Genomic DNA, 21,206 nt, shown 5'->3' on the forward strand with positions numbered 1-21,206 from the left:
CCATGTGAAATGATTTGTCCTGGAAAGTTTTCCTGCAGCATGTGTTGAGATTCTCGAGCGGTATGGCTGGTCGCCCCTTGCATGACAGAACCTTCTCAAATCCTGAAGAAATGGTCCGATCACCATGTCCCTGTAGCATTCTTGGGTGACGGTAAGAGCACTGCCTTCCTCATCCTCAATGAAATAGGGGCCTAATATACCATGTGCTGAGACAGCACACCATATCGTCACACGTGTACTATGTAGCGGTTTCTGGACGATATCATCTGGCCGCTCAAAACCAAGGAAGCAAGTTGTCTGGCGACTGATGTAGCTGTCCAAGTGAATGTGACTTTCATCGGAGAACCATACATTCCTCAAGAAATCTGGATCCTCGTACACCATGGCCAAAAATGATCCACAATACACCATCCTGGCTCGCATATCTGACTCTGTCAACCGTTGTCCAACCTTTATCCAGTATGGAATTCCACCTATGTCCTTAAACAACTGGAAAATGGACGTATCGCTGACATTCAGTTTCAAGGCTGTTCGTTGTAGACTTTGTTGAGGCGAATGTAGCACCTGCTGAAGAACACGTGTGATTCTCATTTGTCGAAACAGTTACTGGCTGACAAGACTTCCCCTTCTGTTGAAACAGTACACTACCAGAACGACAGCATAACTGTGTTACTTGGTACCGTCTTATTCAGTGCTGTTCAACGTTCTTATGTACTCGGACACAATTCACTGATGCCTATGGAGGTGCGGGCGCCACCACACACTACTACTACTCATACTTCTACTACTACTACTACTACTACTACTACTACTAATAATAATAATAATATAATTTTTCGAAAATATTTAACAGTACTCAGACGTTCAATAATGTCTCTTATCTTACAATTTGAATTAATATTAAAAATCGGCTAAATTATATGTGGTTATGGAGGGCGCCGTGTTGGACAGGGCTGGTCTTATTAAATCTCTTGGAATTGTTCTGTCACCTATTTCAAACTCGGTACCCCTCCACGACCACTTCCATATGAGTGGAAATAATACTCAATTATGAATACTTTTTCCTCCAACGAGAGACCCATTTCCAATAACTGCACAACACAACTTCCATTTCACTACAGGGAACATGTGTGGCTGGAGCTACAAATGCACATGCACATTCAAGATGTGCGAGTTTCAGTACTGCATATTTTGGCGCATACTGCACTCGTACTTACTTATCTGTGTTGACTTCTACAGCAACCTCCTAACTAGCGTCAACTAAAGTTGGTGTGTTTCTCTTTACAGTGTCTATATTATCACCCAGTAGATTCACATCATCAGCACAGATCAACAGCTGATGTGTCCCGTTTAATTTCAGTCCCACCTAGTTTTCTTGGTCCTTCATAATGGCATATTCTAAAGCAAAGTTGAAAAGCAGTGGTGATAAAGCATCTCCTTGTTTTACACCATTCTGAATAGGAAAATTATCAGACAAATGTTCACCTATATGGACATTCTCATACGTTTTGTTTAAATACATTTTAATCTAATATTATATTTAAGCACCCTGTTGCACTCTATCCATCCTAAGTGCAACAATTTATTGTAGGTCTTTCATCTTGCTTTCTTCTACACTACATGTTTCGGCCACAAACGGCCATCATCAGGTGTATACACTCACGTAGCTGTTACACTGCACCCAGTTTAAAATTTAAAAACACAGGTATTCCCAACTGTTCCCTTCGTCGCTGCTAACAGGATCTACTTCGCTGATATTTGTCTGATTCGTACATCATCTTTGCCACGTCAATTTTGACCTTCATGAACCGGCAATTTTAAATTCTTCAGTTTCAATTTTAAAAAATTCCTTTAAAATTTTTTCCCAAATTTTATAATTGAAAATTCTCGGGGTTACTTGCCCCACGTCTATAGTGCTGCAGCGGCTTCTTCTTGTTTTCAGCACTGTACAGGTGTTATTCTGTGCAGGCTCCCTGTGTGCGTGCCGCTGCTTATCTTTACTACGTAGTAGTACATGGTACTACATGGTCAAAGTACATGGTACTTCAACAATAAGATTTTTGATGTGGCAAAGTTTACTACTCTAACTCCACTATCATTACTAATTTTTGAAACTCTCATTCCCAATGAATGGTTTCAAAATATCTTCCCTACCTACTTTGGTATTGAAATCTCCTAACAAAATTTTCATATGGTACCTTGGGAATTTATCAAATACATGTTCTAGTTCTTCATAGAACCTGTCCTTTATATCGTCAATTTCATCTCCTCTTGGGGCATGAATATTCTGAACGATATCACACCAGCGACCTCTTAGTATTATGTATGACATCCTATCACTAACAAACTCTACCTTCTTCATTGCTGATACGATTCTCTTATGTACAAAAAAACCTGTCCCTAATTCATGATTTTCATTAACCTTTCCATAGAAAATGTATATTTGCCTGCTGGTTTGGTGCCACCTCCATCCCTTCTGACCTCCTGTACTCCCACTAAATCTAACTTATATTTTGAGATTTCTTCTGCCGCTGCCCTGAGCAAACCTGCCCCATACATACTTCTAACTTTCCTAGTACCAAATTTCATATCCATTTTATTTCAGTTTGGTTGTTTAGCATCGGTCCAGATTTGAGGCTTCTTGCAAATTTTTGTAACAAGCTGCTTTTTTACGGTGAGGAGTTGTTGGCCACACGCACAACCCCCAAGAGGGAGGACCAACCTTTGCTGGCCGTTTTGCGACTGCTTATTCATTATGTACAAAGCTCCTTAGCAACCGTAAAGCAAGTTCCTTTTTTGTTGAGCCTCTGAAGATGATCCCAAAGGGTCAAAACATGTAAGGCCATAAAAATCTTTGTAATTGAACTATTCACATTAAACTCCTTTACAGTGGATGGCTTGTCATTCGAAGATTAATACAAGTTTAATGATGAAGATGCTTCTGTTAAAATCAAGTGTAGAGAATGTCATGGTTTAGTCTCCTGAGAAACAAAGCAAGCAAGAGAAACAATATGAATGCTGAAAATATCTGCACATTTACATGGGGTTTGTATCTCCAGAACTCAGTGTACACACAAAGGTTTACAAGTTGGTATGCTTTTCCCATTACATCATTCAGAAAAATATGTAAACTGTCCATTTTCCAACAATAAGAACAGGGAGCGGAAAGGGATATGAGACCACATGGAAATTATATAGGCAAGCCAATAAAATAGTGCAATCTATTTAATTATATTTATAAACTGCAGTTATCAAATAGTGCAGGATATTCAACTATCTAATTTCATATCAAAGTTACCAAAATATGTAACAATTGCAGGAATTTTGGAAGATTCCATTTCTCACTGAACTGTATGAGGTATATCGAAATTAACACATTTTCGACAAATATCACCCCAAGACACCGTCCATCATTCTGTCCAAACAGCCGTGCTAAGTCTGAAACGTTTTGAAATTCATCCTTAGACTGTACTAGTATTTCATTGTGTTAACATATGACAACCTTATGCTATTCTGTGGTTTATCACTGACCAAAGAATGCATTCTATTTATGAACATGCATCAAAGATGATCTAAAAAAGAAGGTAACACTATAAGAGCAGGGACACTGAACTGTAGCTGCAAAGGGAGACAGGGGGCCATTGAAAGAAGTTTTCACAAGGGGTTAATGAAAAGTTGTTTTATTGAGACAAGATGCTGATTATGAGAATGGAGCATGCTGAAAACTGTTCAAGCTGCAGCTGCTGTTTCATAATTGATCCTCCTTTTGTCCAAGGTCTATTTCTTGTGATACACATATACTACAAAAATACTTACCTATCCTGTGGCTGCACATATCTCTCTAAATCAGCTGCAGATATTTCACCAAAACCCTACCAACAAGAAAAAAATACAGCATCACACCTTCAAAATTCCAATTTAAATACCACTCCTCTGATATCTAATTCAAGGGTTCATTATGATTTTTCAAACTTATGAAACCTATCGTACCACTGACAATTCATTTCATTACAATAAATTCCTCAGGGTTCAAGTCTGATATAACTTAAAAATGAATGCTTTAAGTATCCAAGATTACCAACACCTTCCATGAAGGTTTTTACTTGAAGGACCTTCTGCTGTCAAGATTCTTCCATGTTAATATACAAGTATAATAATTAACACTGAGGAGGCAGTATAAAACAAACAAATAACTAACTTAAACTGTTGAAAAATGCTGACACTCTTCTGACAACCAAATGAATCCAGTCTATAATGAACAGTGCTGTGTGCAAGATGCCTAATGTGAATTAGCTTTAAGATGAGGTTCTCACAGTGGTGGCTGGGATATAACATCATGTAGTCTGGCAGAACTTCACTAACATTTTCAGGAACATATTTCCTCCATCTTTGGGGTTCAAGAGAATGCTTCTTAATGGCTGCTTGCTTGGCTTACCAGTACTCTTCAGTCCCGTATATGACGGCAGTATATTCTTCCACAACATCAGTGAACTACCAAACAACATAGCATTACACCCAAGAAGATAGTACTCTATTAAGATGAATGTTTCCCGACTTGTAAGAAGCAAGATGACCTGAATTCTGACATCAGGTATGTCTTAACATTTTACCTTCACTAATGTCCACACATATGGCTGAATTTCTCACGGAATTACAAATAAATAAGAAAAAGAGTCATCAAAAGACCAAGAATGTGGTGAAATGAAGATTTTGAGGACAGTACATGCATAAATATTTCTAAAATGGGAAGAAAAAGGTGACAATAACAACAAAAAACACGTCTGATGATATTTTAAAAAATAAATCAGAGGCTGGCAATCACAGTGGCCACATTTTGTCTCAAGCCACTCCAACACTGGGAATTTGGTTCAAATTCCACTTGATTCGTTGGTGTATGTCCACATTTCTTCTACGTCTATACTGTCTTGCATTGGCAGAGGCCTTGTGATGGTCTGATTATATCTAAGGGGTCCTATCAAATGTCAAAAAGTATTCATAGTTTCAGAAGTTAATTCTGAACTCAAATAGACCAGATGGCCTAATCCAAAATATATTAAGAAAAAGAATTCAGAAGCTGCAATCATCCATGAAAATTAAATATCACTTTCACAGGCTATGTTAAGTGAGCCCCCTGATACTACAGTATGAGAGATCATGCTGAAATGAACACATACGGTGGGCATCTGTGAATGCATTAAGCAGTCATGAGCAGCTAACAATGGATGGTCTCCACTGTACTGCTCGTGCATAGGGTTAATGATACCTCACCCTAAAAGAATATTTGTTATGAATTATACATCACTTCCTCAGAATTAGAGATTCTTTGATATGATCCAAGAAGTAGGAAAAAGAGGCCAGATTTGAAAATTTCATGAAATAGGCTGTTGAAATGCCCTTAGGTAAAGTAGATTCGAAATACTTTTTGAGATTATTTAGTGCTATTATTATGTTATACTTGAAGCTGACCCAAAATGTGATCAATTTCAACAGTTTTAGAGTTTAAGTAACAGGAAGAAATTGTTGGAAAATAAGGGACTTTTCTCACTTAGCAGTGTGAAACTTGTATAAAAACTACTTTCCTGATGTGCAATGAAATAATATTTTTGGCAAAGAGTGTTTCAGGGTGGTCAAATGGTCCTTTTCTGCAAAGTCTCTCTCAGAGATGCTTAGGCACTTACAGATAAAACATCTATGTCATCATCTGGCAGTCAGTAACAAATTAGGAATGAACAATTTAATGAAAGCTCAGTGACAAATCAAAAAGAAGTACTGTATATCTGATTATGACATGGTACACACTTTTGAGTCAGGTTTCCATATGTGAAATTTTTGTCATTCTGAACTCTTGAAGAAGGATGGAAGAAGTTCCATTTTGCCTAAGGTTTATCACACTTTTCAGAACCACTTTCCAGACAAACTTTCTTTGTGTTTAGGAAACTGGTTACAGTTCCCAACAGTCCTCTCACAATTATTTCTATCAGTTTGAATCAATTGTTCCTTGGCCAGTGCTCTAATGGTTTACAAAATATTTTGGTTTCCATATTCATAATGTTTCTTCCTTTCTTCAAACCTCACAAATAATTGAAAACTTGTGTTCTTTACATAACCTCATTAGAGGCTAATTTTAACATCTAGCAGTATTCTGTGATTTATAAGTCTTTCACAAAACTGAAGACAAATTCTTTGCACCAAAATGTTCCCATCTACTTTTTACAATAAATTTGCTAACAAAATTTAACAAACATGATTACAGGAGAAAAAAAATTAACCTCTTGCAGCTAAGCCAACAATGAACCACAGAAACGTTTGCATGGCTGATAAACTTCCAACATTCTCATGTAGCCCACATTGTCAGTTCAAGAAACTATTGGGTTGCACCTCATATTCTTCTGTTTTAGGTGTTCAAAGACATAATAAATACATAGCCTGAAGCAATACCAGTATCTAAAGACTGAAACAGATTTCACCAAACCTATGACCACTACAGCACTTCACTCACCTGACTCTCCATCCTAAGTAGTTGATCAGGTTCCACTTCATCCCTCAGTGTGATACGCTCTTCTGGAACTCTCACAGCAGCACCATTCACCTCCAAGTGGTCCAGAAGATCAATGCCAAGATCCTCCAAAACTGCATTTGCAGTAGCTGGGTCAATTTCCACTTGGCTAGGTGGCTCAGGCATTCTTTGTCCTGTTATTTGTACATAAAAAAGTACTATCTGTAATTATGAAACCAGCCACCTACACACATCATTTCTTTACCAATTTTATCACGAAACTTTGCGTATCTGCGTAATACCAATATTCACTGCCATGAGAACCTAAACTCATGTATCAGATATTCATACCTGCAACAGAGGAACAAATATGAACGTGTCTGTGAGCTTTCTAATTTACAGAATTTGCAGGTTTCATTTCTGTAAACACTGTTACCAGTATCGAAGGACTGTAACCTTGAGGCAATCAACCTCACACATGTACGTGGGGCAATCCAAAAGTTTCCGAAATTTGAATTTTGCGTGTGAATCGTTATGAGTACATTGAAATACCGCTAGGTGTCTCCTCACACATCCTTCTTGAATCAGTGTGGCAAGCGGCGTCGAGTTGAGTGATTGGGTTTATTGTTGATGACCGTATTTCCATTGTTGTGTTTCCGTGAGTTTGCGGTTTTGCGATGGCTGCCCTGAGAGAGCAGCGTGTCTGTATAAAGTTTTGTTTCAAACTTGGGAAAACCGCTGCAGAAACGCACCAAATGTTGAAGCAAGCTTCTGGTGAAAACAGTTTAGGCCAGACACAAACATACAACTGGTATAAGCATTTTAAAAATGGCCAAACATTGACTGATGATGACGATCGTTTGGGACGGCCGTCAACTGGCACCACACCAGAAAATGTCGCGAAAGTTAGGGATCTGATTCTGCAAGATTGTAGACTGACCCTCCAAGACCTCTGTAACACCTTGGGACTAAGTTATGGTACATGTCAACGAATTTTGTCAGAGGAACTGAACATGAGGAGGACTGCGGCGAAGTTTGTGCCACAACTGCTGCAAAACGAACAGAAGCAGCATCGCTTGGAAGTCTGCAGGGAACTTCAGCAACAGCTTCAAGAGGATCCAAACTTTCTTTCGAAGGTTGTCACTGGTGACGAAAGTTGGGTTTATGGCTACGGCCCTGAAAGTAAGCAGCAATCGTCGCAATGTAAGAGCCCTTATTCACCTCGGCCAAAAAAGCTCGACAAGTCAAGAGCAACATTAAGTCAATGTTGATCTGTTTTTTTGATACTGACAGGATTGTTCATAAGGAGTTCGTCCTTCCTGGTCAGACAGTCAATAAAGAGTTCTATTGCAATGTTTTAAGGCGTTTGAGGGGGAACATGAGGAGAAAACGTCCAGAGAAGTGGCGCACGAACTACTGGGTACTCCACCACGACAACGCACGACCGCATACGGCTTACATTGTGCAGGAATTTTCGGCTAAAAACAAGATGGCAGTTGTTCCCCACCCACTGTACTCGCCAGACTTAGCTCCATGCGACTTCTTTCTCTTCCCCAAAATGAAGATCAAGTTGAAGGGGTGAAGATTTGATACAGTTGAGGAAATTCAAGCAGAAACGCAGATGGTACTAAACACCCTAACAAAGAAAGACTTCCAGGATGCATTTGAAAAGTGGCAGAAACGCTGGGATCAGTGTATGCGCTCCCAAGGGGACTACTTTGAAAGTGATGGTGCAGAATAAGATCTAGGTAAGATGTAATAGTTTTTATTAATATATTTTGGGAACTTTTGGATTGCACCACGCATATTCTTCATCTCCCATTCTTCATCCCTTTAAGTCTATACCTCTGATCATTCAGCACAGATATTTTGTGCACAAAAAAGTTAATATAAATGAAAGAGCATACAATAAAATTATAAGAAAAATCTGTTAGCTCTTATTTGTAATTGGTCAACTAACCAATTTCTAAAGCAATGGAATCAACATCCCATTGTAATCTAGCCTTTCCCCCAAATGCAGGACTCTGTGGGAATGATAGGATTATCTACAGCAGCCACTCAGAGACCCTCTACATGACAGAGGGTGTCTGGGATATCCTCCTGTCAGTGGCAGATGAGATGATATTATGTAAGAGTATAACTTGATTGGGCATGAATCCATGACCTTTGGCTTACTTAGGTACATATGGAATCACAATAGAACACTGTAGGTCGCGGTGCAAGGGCCGAGAAGGCCCACCCCTTATACATTCATAGGTACATATGGGTAGATGGATATTATGAGGGCCTCAAGTCTGGAGGGTATTTCCTTTAGCCTGAGCAAAATCAGGGTGCACAGGGGTAACTGGAAGCTGTCAACACATATCATTGCAATGCCATGGAATTCTGTCGGTCATTTTGATGCTTAAGGAAAATATTTCATTTGCATGCATTTCTTTCAAATCTGTTAAGTTAGCAGCTAGTTTATGAAGTTTTCATGGTAGGTGGGAAATAGTGACTGATGTGAGTGGAACCATGCCAGGTCTCAGTAAAGTTAGTGAAAATTTGTTCTTCACATCCATGCCTGAAACACCTCTGCAGATACTTCTCCAGTGCTAAGCCAGACAACTCCCTTCCATCTACAAGCTTACACTGCCGCTCCCTGACTATTTCATGGAATGGTGCATGGGCACTGGGGTAAACAAGTTATCAGGAAAAAGGTAATTTGCATTAACATCTTGTTATCTCTTTCAAATGATATACTTCATGGCCTTGCAGTCATATTAAAATACCCGAATGGATAATACTACCTACAAAGAGTTGCATCAGGTACATCTAACCTTTCACTGTGATTATAAATCAGCATGTCATTAGCAAACCATAAATTAAAAAGCCAGGGGATGATTATGTTAATGGCAGACTCGGAATACCTAAAATTTGATTTTGTTGGCAGAAAACAAATTTTTTGGCTGCAGCAAGGAATTTAAAAAGAAAACACCAAATATAATCACATATTTAAGTATGTTAGGTCAGAACTAATGGCACACAACTGCCCATGCAGAAACACGGGCCCAAAAACATGGGTTTAAGGAGTTGGAAACAGTATTTACAATGCATGTGCAAGAATGACATTTACAGTTTGAGAGCTGGAAAAATTTCGCAAATTGAGAAGAGAATAAAAATTTTGAGTAGCAGACAAATCTTAGTACAGTAGTAATCTATAATATATCCACAATTTCAGTATGCTACTGATACTCTCAAATGAAAGATTATCATGAATGCAGCATGACCTGTCATTAGGAAACATGTCTGCAGAGAAAATGTAATTTTATTAATTAATTTCATGCTCTTACTACAAACACATGAAAGGCAATAAATATTAGAAAATATGTTATACGTGACATTTGTTGAGCTAGTTTCCTTCCTGAAGTCACTAGCCTTTATTCAGTTTCGCTGTGATCACCATTCCTATCATCAGTTTCAGCCTGTGTCTTCAGTTCCCATCTTCTGTCTCTCATTCACTGCTCACTCTCCCATGCTCAGTGCCAATGTTCCCAAATTCTTCAGTCCATTCCATAAAATACAGAGCACTTTTTCATGTCCTTTGGCTCTCACTTATGGAGATTTGTGTCCATGGTCTTGATCCACTGGCTCAGCAGTTCTGTACTGGGCCTCTTTATTTTTCTGATGGTGTCAGAACATGGTCCCCTGCCACAAGTCATTCAGAATATAATTGTTTAAAATGATCCTTGAAAGCTTATTCCCTAGGTGTAGTGATGAAGTCTACACTCCAGGTATAACCACAAGGTCAATATTCATTGCATGAACACAGATCCATCTCCACTGTTAAATGATCTTAAAAGCGTCAGGCACGATAACTCCTTGTTTTCTCAACAGTACTCTGGGTCTCCTGTTCCAGCCAACTTACAACCAGTCTGCCATCAGTTCCCTTAGTCATCAACTTCTGAGTCCGATATCTCATTACTAGGTGCACAGGCAGCTGCACTTTAGGCAGAGCTCTTCGGTTCACTGCCAGATATGACAGTAGTTACATGCTATCTGAAACTATGTCATTGCCTGATGTTTGTGACAACAGATTTTGTACCTGTGTTACTGATGGCATATTGAAATACACTGTCATTTCATTAACATTACCTCTGCATGTGATGGAAACTTCTTGAAAAATGAAAAACTCTGCAGTATAGAAATCCTGTTCTTCCAAGTCATTTGTATACCACAGTGAACTGGACTTCACTTTAGCCTCTTGATGACTAACAGTGCTACATGAAACTGACATTCCATTGTTTCTGAACCTCTACAAATGGCAACTGTCCAACATAACTCGCATAAGTTCCTGCTCATTGTTTCCACTTTCAGATATTCGCCTCAGGAGACTGTATTCTCTTGCTGGTCACACACTCATGTTCATGACAGGTGGTAGTTTCAAAATTCTTAAAAGGAAGGGATTGGAAAACTCATCTTCTATTTGTGCAAATATGACACTAACTGCTTTGACCTCAGACCCTGACACACAATGCAAAAGCTGTTACCTGAAAATTCACAAAGTTTGAAAGTGGACAATGGATATCCAAATCAAGGATATTTCCCTTGATTTGACCTTGAAAATCTAAAACTTACACATGCATAGTGTTTGGTTTATAGGCAACTGAGATTTAAAAGTCACTAACACTTAAAATATAAAACATGGGTAAGCTGTGAAAGATGCTGTGATGTTCACACATCAGACTCATAAACACAACCCTCATTAATATTGCATACTGTCTTAAAGCCAGTATCTGGTAAGTGACAGTTTGCAACCTGCTGGTTTCTTGACTGGCTTATTTTTCAACCCTGAAGATGGAGGCGTCATGTTCCTCTGAAACACTGACTTTTAATGTACTACATGGAACTACTTCCTAAAAGAAAGAATTCTTCATAACTACAACTGTGAGAACCTCAAATCCTACTGATGATCTTGCTGTAGGTTTTCTGTCCACTCATTACTGAATGTGACATCAATGGATTGTCCTATTCTTGAGTCTTTTCTCTGCCTGCCCTGAACTAATTTGCAATTCACAGTACATTTACAGAAGTCTGCTGTGGTGTTTCTCAGCTGTGACTGATTTGTCAAGAATTTTCACTATTTTTTATAGGTGCAATTCTCATATGTTCTTGAGTCACTTCAGTCATCACCATAGCTGGACAGCTCTCAGACAACTAAGGTGTCTCAGTATAAAATAATCTTAAAATCAGAGCACAAAGCATTCACGTCAAGAGTGCAACAGACTGCAGCATACTGGGTGGCTTCATTGTCAGTGAGCCCTATGTGCCCTAGCACACATCATAAAATGAGGCTAACTCCATTTACACATTGGGAGGGGCATCAATCACAGTTCGATTCACAGCATATTTCACTGATGTCACCATCAGTGTCTCATATATTGTGCCACTAGCCCTTGGAGAATAAACCCTCACAATCCCTCATGTCAGTTCTCCATTTGTGTTTATATAAATACCCAACACAAGCCAAACGAATGGCACTGGTTGTATCCCCTCTTCCTGAAGTCTTACCAAACATTTCTGAAGCCATCATTTCAGTTTCTTTGTCACATTACAGGCATGGTAGTAAATTCCATAATTTTCATAACTTGAAACTGGGAGTATGACCTCAAAACAGGCATTTTTCTATTTCTATCGCTCAGTGAAATAATACAAATTTGAAATAATTACTTTTAATGTGTGGTTCTCCATCAGGTCCTGCCCTCACATCATGTCTTCCTCGCCTAGACCTGTAAAGTTTATGATTATGTAATTAGCATTACCCATATGCAATCACTCTTACCCATGGCGTAACAAGCTCATAAGAAAATAAATCTTTCTTAAATTAAGCAATTCTTCAAGTCTTATTTTGAACTCTCTTGTCAGCTGTAGCCTTAATCAGTATTTATTTCTCTTTGCTGCACAAATGCTGTGCATCTGTACACTTAGGAACCAACCTCCACATACAGAACTCACATACTGCAAATTGCAGAGATTTTACTGTATTTACAAAACTTCCACCTGTCCAGCAGTATAAACTGACATATTACATATTTTCAAATGAATATAATAATTAAACTCCTACATTAAATCCACAACTGAGGGTCTACTATGGCACCTTTATCAAAGGCTATCACACCACTCTACAGCTCCTTACAGACTTCAACTCTCAGGACTGCTACTAACATTTAAGACAATGGCTATAACATGAGGTGGTAGCCAAAACTATGTGAATGCTACCAGTGTAACTTTTCCATCTAGGTAGTGATAAAATATACTTCTCTGAGCAGTTTTCTTTGTGTATGCTCTTCTCTGGGAATCTGTTTAGTGAAAACAAGTAAAGTCTTTTCGGATCACTTGATATGACAGCTTCAAGAGAACAAGGTATTTAGTTTACATCAAATCGTTTTTGTCGGGCTTAATAAAAAGCTTCAGAAATATGTTAAATGTTATGAAGATATTCATTATAACGGAAATTTCCAAGGTCGCCACACTGAAGGATGATAAAATGTCAGGAGCATGTTGATGATGCTTTCTGCTGCAACAGTCATGAGGATCATGATTTAATTTCCCAGAACAAACTCTCAAACAGTGCATTATATAGACGTGCCATGCTATGGGAAATGTGTGCTCAAAACACTGAGAAATGATGAAATGGAGACTGGTTCCTTCATTATAACACTGTGCCTGCCTCTCCAGTGGTTCATGACCCGGAACAAAACAGCTACAGCATCCCATTCCTCCTACTCTCCCAGCCTCGTTCCCTACAATTTCTTGTTTCCAGGGATAAAAATGGAGATCAAAAGAAACTGATTTAATGTTCAGGCAATTTAGAATAATTTGAACCAGGAAAGATAAGTTTCTGAAATGGTTTAAACAATTTCATAATCAGAAGGCTTGATGATAAAACTCCCAAGAGAAGGATTTTGAAGTGGATATGATGAACAAGCTAGTCATCTAAGTGAATCTTTGTTCACAAATACATTCTTGTAACTGCTACTAGCAACTTATCACAAACCAGCACCATTAAAAGCAGACAAGGGACTTATTAGTGGAGTGCTGCAAACTTGTCATTTCTCTGCACTGAGGCTGCATAAGAAGTATCACGGCTGGTGGGGATGACAGCCCCTGAGGCTTCTCTCTCTCTCTTCAAGCCCCCGTTTCTCCTGCCAACCAGCCTAAAATTCTTGTTGCTAGCAAAGGTTACTGCTGTGAACACAGACGTCAGACAGCTGGAAGAGAATACAGGGCAGTATGCTGTAGAGGTACAACAGTCTGATGGCCATGTGGGTGGTTTCACAGGACTTCTTCTCTGGCCTCAGTAGAGCTTTGTCATCTACACAGGGTCTATAACGTATTTTAAAGAAGGTTCCACATTATAAAGCTAACATGTATTGGCCTATGAACCTACAAGCTCCTTGGTATAGAGACCTGATCCCATCTATGCCTTGGGACATCATGCTTGAATCCAATCATGATGTCCAGAGCTTTAATTTACAGGGTTTGTCCGAAAAGTAATGTCAGTTATTTTATTGTGAAGTGACTATACGTCGCAGCACTCTCAGACCGGTTGGGCTCGGTGGAGGGGGAAGTCAGCTTATGAACCCGCGGTCGCTTAGTCGTCTCCGAACTTCCTGAGAGTGACGAAAGGCTTTTCCGTGAAACTCGTTTTTGTCTCCCGTGCAAGCCGCAATGCAGCGCTCCTTGGAACAAAGGATTGCCATCAAGTTTTGTGTGAAACTTGGCAAGTCTGCAGTGGAAACTTTTCCCATGATAAAGACGGCCTTCGGTGACGATTGTTTGTCGGAATGTCAGGTCTACCGGTGGCACAAGGCCTTTTTAGAAGGCCGTGAATAGGTCGGCGATGAAGCCCGCGCTGGACGGCCATCAACAAGCACCACCGACGAAAATGTGAGTTTGTACTACATGGTACAACCATCAACGCCAAATTCTACGTGGAAGTGCTAAAGAGACCCAAAAGAAGGGTTTATCGCATCCGGCCCGACATCGCGGACGATTGGAAACTTCACCATGACAATGCGCCAGCCGACACCGCCTTCCTCGTGACCCGCTTCCTGACCGATTCAAAGGTGCCAACGGTTCCCCAGCCGCCCTACAGTCCTGACGTGGCTCCCCAGACTTCTTTTTGTTTCCGCGCTTGAAAACTCCCATGAAAGGACATCATTTTGGGACAGTTGACGAAGTCAAAGAGGCTTGCACCAAGGCTCTGAAGGACATTCCGGAGGACGCCTGCCATGACGCCTTCGATGCCTAGAAATCTCGCTGGAATCGATGTATCGACGCAGAAGAAGCCTATTTTGAAGCCTTTTAATGTGTTGCACCGATCTAATCCATAAAAGTTCTTTAATCGACTCACTGACATTACTTTTTGGACAAACCCTGTATTTCATATGATAATGCGAGGGATGCTCAAGGGGGTATCTGACAGTGAGGCATTTCACTTACCCTTCAGAGTCCCTGGGTGTCATGTATAGCGATAACATGCTGAGTTCATCTAGAAGAAGATACAATGTAATTACAATTAAAACTATTTATTTGCTTTGTATTACTTTGAGATGCTTTAAATTGCCCAGTTTACATAACAGTGACTGATAAAGATACGTGAAACACATGGAAGAAGCCGTTATGCTCTAATTTGAGGTGTGATTCTGTCACGTATCCAGAGGATCTGAAACCCCCATGAAAAAGTGCAGTGAAGATAGCTGCTCTCTGGACTGAGATTTAAAGCTGATATTTCCTAAAAACACCTCCTAGATTTTCACATATTCTGCTGGTGCTAAAAACATCTGAATACTGAGAAACTGCACTGTGTTAAAGTTACACAGTGAGAACCCAACATATAAGATTGTGATGAAGGGTCACCAAAGTGACTGCCTAGGAGATCAGTGGACAGAGGTTGTTATTTGGGAATGCTCCTAGGATCTCCCTTCCACCAAATCAATCACAACAGCCTATACAATGTTCTTTCCGAAGGTAGTGTGGTCTCTTTCCTTGAGTAAAGGTGGACAATAAAGCTAACCATTTACCTCGATCCTGTGCTAACTTTAAAAAATATGAAATATAGTCTGAGAATAGTGATCAAATTCTGGCAGAACTTGTTCAAGCAGGACGCGAAATATTACGTTCTAAGATCCATAAGCTAATTACTTCTATTTGGCATAAGGAAAAATTGCCTGATCAGTGGAAGGAGTCTATTACTGTACCAGTTAACAAGACGGGTGATAAAACTGACTGTAGTAATTATCAGGGGATATCACTTTTATCAACTTCATACAAAATTTTATGCAATATTCTTCTCTCAAGGTTAAGTCCATATATCGATGAAATTATTGTGGATCATCGACATAACAGATCAACTACAGATCAGATCTTTTGTATTCATCAGATAGTGGAGAAAAAATGGGAGTACAATGGGACAGTACATCAGCTATTGGCAGACTTCAAGAAAGCCTATGATTCAGTTAGGGGGGAAGTATTGTACAGTATTCTGATGGAGTTTGGGATTCCCATGAAACTAGTTAAGCTGATTAAAATGTGTTTAAGCAAAACATATATTAAAGTCCATGTAGGTAAACATTTGTCTGATAAATTTCCTATCCAGAATGGTCTAAAACAAGGAGATGCTTATTGCCACTCCTTTTCAACTTTGCTTTAGAATATGCCATTAGGAAGGTCCAGGAAAACCAGGTGGGACTGAAATTAAAAGGGACACATCAGATGTTGGTCTATGCGGATGATATGAATCTACTAGGTGATAGTATAGATATCATAAAGGAAAAAACACAGAAACTTTAATTGACGCAAGTAAGGAGGTTGGTATAGAAGTGAACACAGAGAAAACTAAGTATATGTTGCTGCCTTGTCACCAGAATGCAGGGCAAAATCATGACATAGAGGTAGGAAATAGATGTTTTCAAATTTGGCACAGTTCAGATATTTGGGAACAATGATAACAAAAGGAAACCTGATTCAGGAGGAAATTAAGGGGAAAACTGAACTCGGGTAATGCTTGCTACCATTCAGTCTTCTTGTCTTCTGTCCAAAAAGATAAAAATTAGAATATACATTTTATGGAACATGAAGGTTCAAAACCATGTTCACAGGAACCCTCAACTGGTTCCTATCCTGACCCAAATCAATCCAGCCCATACCAACCCATTCTCTCTAAGATCCATTTTAACCTTTAGGGAACGGGCCATTTAAATTCCGGTAGTGGCAGCAGGACGGAGTTAATTTAAATGCCCGCCACTGTAGAGTAATAAAAATTGTAATCATGTTACTCAAAATGCTGTGATTTCTAAACTTTTGTGATAAACAAACGAAATAAACGCTACTTTTATCTAGAAAGTATATAGAATCAGATACTCTAATTTACAGGTTTTAGAATCTGTAAAAATTTACATTGATTCCAAAAAAATTTTTCCCCGATTTTGAGCGTCTGTCCACAAAAATGCATACAGCTTCTGCACAATACGTTTCTGCAGTATAAATGCATAGTGCTGACCCACTGTCTGTGTGGTTATCTGGCAATAGGAGAGTGTGTTTACGGTCTGCACATTCTCCAGTCACCTAGGCTCCTGTATACCCCAGTGTGGGCGAGTTCTTATCCTACATTGCCTTATGAAACTCTCTTTGTTTATTCACGTATGTCGGACTATCCACACACAGAGGCAGTTCTTGGAATATCACCTCATACCACTTGCTTCCACATCCCTTCAAAATAAACTGTAACGCATTCTGAATGGTGTGATTTACTAGCGGCCTCTGAATTTCGACTCCTATCAATGCGAAAAGGGGCCATGGTGCATAGTTGAAATTGCGATGTTTTATAAGCGTTATGAATAGAGAACACCACTTGACATCACTGGCTTACTTCCTGCTAATACGAGACTAACATTGCGTGTGCGTGCTTCGCGTGGAAAACAGAGTAAATTACGGACAAAGTGCATGAATTGCGACGTCGGACTCTGCATTCAGTGACATGCAACATTCAGTTAGATGATGCAGGAGGGAAGACAGTCTACTTATAAAGCTGGTGTCCAAAAATAATGTAAGTAGAACAAGAATTTCTATCTTAAAATTAGATTTTAAAACACTGTGCGCGCGCGTGGACTGCGCATACCCATACGGTGTCTTTCGGCCACCTCAGCTTTACTTTAAAGGTCCCCATATGGTGTCCTTCGGCTCTTAAAGTTTAATATTATCCATCTACCTACATCCTGGCCTTCCTAGTGGTCTCTTTCCTCCTGGATATCCCATCAATATTCTACATGCATTCTTCTTTGGTCCCATTCATGCTACACATCCTGCCCATCTCATTCTCCTTAACTTGATCCTTCTAATTATACTCGACAAAGAGTACAAGTTATGAAGCTCCTCATTATGCAGTGTTGTCCAACTTCCTGTCACTTCATCTCTCTTCTGTCCAAATATTCTCCTCAGCCCCCAGTTCTCAAACACCCTCAGTCTATGTTCCTCCCTTATGGTCAGAATCCAAGTTTCACACCCATACAGAACCAGTGACAAAATTATAGTTTAACTTAATTTTTACGCTTTAGACAGAAGACGAAAAGACAAAATATTCTGGACTGAATGGTAGAAAGCATTATTTGAATTCAATCTCCTCCTAATTTCCTTACCAATCAAATTTTCATTTCTTACTGTTGTTCCCAAATAGGTGAACTGTGCCAAATTTTCGAAGAATCTGTTAGCTATCTGTCATGATTTTGCCCTGCATTCTGGTGAAGAAGTTTTCTCGGCATTTACTTCTAGACAAACCTCCTCACTAGCATCAATGAATGTTTATGTGATTTAATCACATTTATTTACAGTTATGAGTTTTTAAAAGCAAAGAGCTGCTATACGTAACCATACAGAACATTAACAGTTAAATATTATGTATGACACAGTTTCACATTCAGCCATATAAATCTTCCAATGAACTCTACTTCATGACATGTCTCTGCCTCGACATTTCCAAAAGGTGCAGTGACAAACCCAAAATTTCCATGCTCTTTTCTGCCACTAAATGTCACAAAAGAGAGTGGAGAAAGAAGTAGTAATGTTCGACACAAACTATTTAGTTACCAAGAGGAGACAGCTGTGATAAAACACACAACAAAGTGAAGTAGGATATGTGGACTGGTATAAATACAGTGGATTAGAGAGTTAGTGAATGGTGTCCAGTTGAGGGCTCACTGGTCTGCTAAATACCAATTATGTTCCTCCAATGGGCACAAAGAGAAAAAGAAATTTATAAATAGAATTACCACATTTCCAATTTCAAAACCTGAAATACACCATATATTGTGTACTTACTTGTGAAAATACTGAGTTGAATTCTAAGGGCAAGCACAATACCATAGCACAGTTTCGTTGAGAGATAAAGGGAGAATCGATTGCCATAACTTTCAGGCAGATGGTCAGGATATTTTCTGACAATGAAATCTTGAACATCGTTCCTGAAACATGAGGTAAACTACACCAATGATGAGGAATAAAACTGGACATAAACACTTATAAAATACAAGGTAACAGAAGAAACTGTCCAGCATGACTCTTATTCTCTCGAAGTCATATAGCTCAAAAATACAAGGTAACAGAAAAAAAAAATCATCCAGCAGAACTCTTATTCTCTCAAAGTCATATAGCTCAAAAAATACAAGGTAACATAAAAAATCATCCAGCATGACTTATTCTCTCAAAGTCATATAGCTCAAAAAATACAAGGTAACATAAAAAATCATCCAGCATGACTTATTCTCTCGAAGTCATATAGCTCAAAAAATACAAGGCAACAGAAAAAATCGTCCAGCATGACTTACTCTCTTGAAGTCAAATAACAAGCATGCTGGACAGAGTAGAATGGTGCTGTGGCAACAGTTAAATAGAAGACTCAAAAACTATGCCAGGAGTCCGAGAGTGAGCTGCAGGTGAAACGACTCGAGACCTGGAAGCCACCCGCCAGGAGTTCAATAGTGAGCTGCAGGTGAAACAACTCGATGAGACCTGGAAGCCACCGCCAGGAGTTCAATTGTGAGCTGCAGGTGAAACGGCTCGATGAGACCTGGAAGCCACCTGCCAGAGTTTGATAGTGAGCTGCAGGTGAAATGGCTCGATGAAACCTGGAAGCCACCCGCCAGGAGTTCGGTAGTGAGCTGAAGGTGAAATGATTCGATTTGACCTGGAAGCCACCCACTGGGAGTGCAAGACGCAGCTGTCGGCAGTGGGAGCCCAACAAGACACGGAGGAAGCAGCAATGCAGGGACTATTGCCGTCGAGGTTAAACCACTCAAGTCTGAAGGATCCACATCCTGGATGGTATTTCACCTCTGGTTCGAGGCTGTGGCTGATCGTAACAGGTGGGCAGTCCGAAAGGAGACCACCCATCCACTCACCATTATGCATGGGTAAAATGCCGACATCTCAAGTCTCCCAACCAGAGCGACATACAAGGTTATCGTGGGAGCATTAAAGGGCTATTATGGAGGCAACAAGCTGGCGGTGTCTAACAGGTACAACTGAAAGCGAAGATCCAGCTGAGCAGCAGCATCGAACAGTTGGAACATTGGGTCCTTGCCTGGTTGCCCGAGGCCTGAATCCAGAGGTAAGCAGCCTATGCATTGATTGATAGAGTGAAGGACCAGAATGTGAAACCACCTTCTCATGGCTGACAAGAAGTCCATCAAAGAAGCCCTTAACCGCGCTCTACACATACAAGCTAAAAAGAAGGAAGCCAGAAAACCAGTTAAGATGGGGAGGTAACTCAAAGAGAACACGGTCGCCATCAACCAAGCACCACTAGAGTGGGCGAACCTTAGGCTGGCAATTGAGAAGAGACTGTCGACAGAGACGTGACTAGGAGGCTTACCAAACCTCGGAAAACGAGTAAGGGCCAGCGTGAAGAGGGGGCCAGTCAGGTAGCTTAATCACTGACTGTTAGAGGACAAGACATGCCACATAACGAAGGACACCAGAGCATCTTGGGCTATTGCCAGCCCTGATACCACTGGACAGCCCGATGAAGCCCAGTAGGCCATATATTACAGACAGCATCTTGGGAAGAGCTGATGGAGCTGTTTCTGCCATGGAATGTGCTAAGAATCTTGATGTTTGTCACAAATATCATAGACGAATTCATCTGGCGATTGGATGACCTGCAAGCCTATGACACAGTGATGGATTTTAAGCAACATAAGCTTCCACTACTAGAGTCAGAGGTGTCATTTGGCATCTTGGAGCCCGACCAAGATCATTCCTCCTGACACCAGTCAGTGACAGGGTGATACCAACCCAATGGGAGAAAGTGGGGACTGTGCAGATGGAAGGTTCCCTGGAGGTGACGAATTGCCTAGAGGAAGTCAGCTTCAAGAGATATCACTCAGATGGACTATACATAGCTCGAACTTTGGTTCAAGCTTGATGGGAGTCATGAATGTGTGCGAGAGAGACCACATGTTTGTTGAAACCACCTTCTTCCAGGCTGCCCAACCATTATGATCAGCCATGGACTGAACTGGCACTGAAACACTGTCCAGGGCCCAGATTGATCTAACTTTGGTGGCTTCACAACATCAGTACTGGTCCGTGTTCTCTTCACTTTCATGTCTCATGTGTGCTGCCACTGCTGCCAGCTGCATCTCAAACTACTGATGTGTGGCTGCAGGGCCAG

At 40.1% G+C, this 21,206-nt stretch overlaps 1 protein-coding gene across 1 annotated transcript in view; it reads right to left on the minus strand.

Annotated features, from left to right (window-relative positions):
• The window catches only part of LOC111863446, a 75,257-nt gene that overhangs the window by 39,080 nt on the left and 14,971 nt on the right, over window positions 1-21,206 (minus strand). Inside the window, exons 3-7 of the mRNA XM_023849789.2 lie at window positions 18,854-18,996; window positions 14,981-15,029; window positions 12,206-12,264; window positions 6,500-6,690; window positions 3,817-3,872 (exon numbers count right to left, since the gene is read on the minus strand). Coding sequence (XP_023705557.1) covers window positions 3,817-3,872; window positions 6,500-6,690; window positions 12,206-12,264; window positions 14,981-15,029; window positions 18,854-18,996 — 498 coding nt within the window. The remainder of the gene's footprint in view (window positions 1-3,816; window positions 3,873-6,499; window positions 6,691-12,205; window positions 12,265-14,980; window positions 15,030-18,853; window positions 18,997-21,206) is intronic.

This window comes from Cryptotermes secundus, unplaced genomic scaffold (assembly GCF_002891405.2).
Source record: "Cryptotermes secundus unplaced genomic scaffold, Csec_1.0 scaffold1863, whole genome shotgun sequence".
Classification (NCBI taxonomy): Eukaryota; Metazoa; Arthropoda; class Insecta; order Blattodea; family Kalotermitidae; genus Cryptotermes; species Cryptotermes secundus.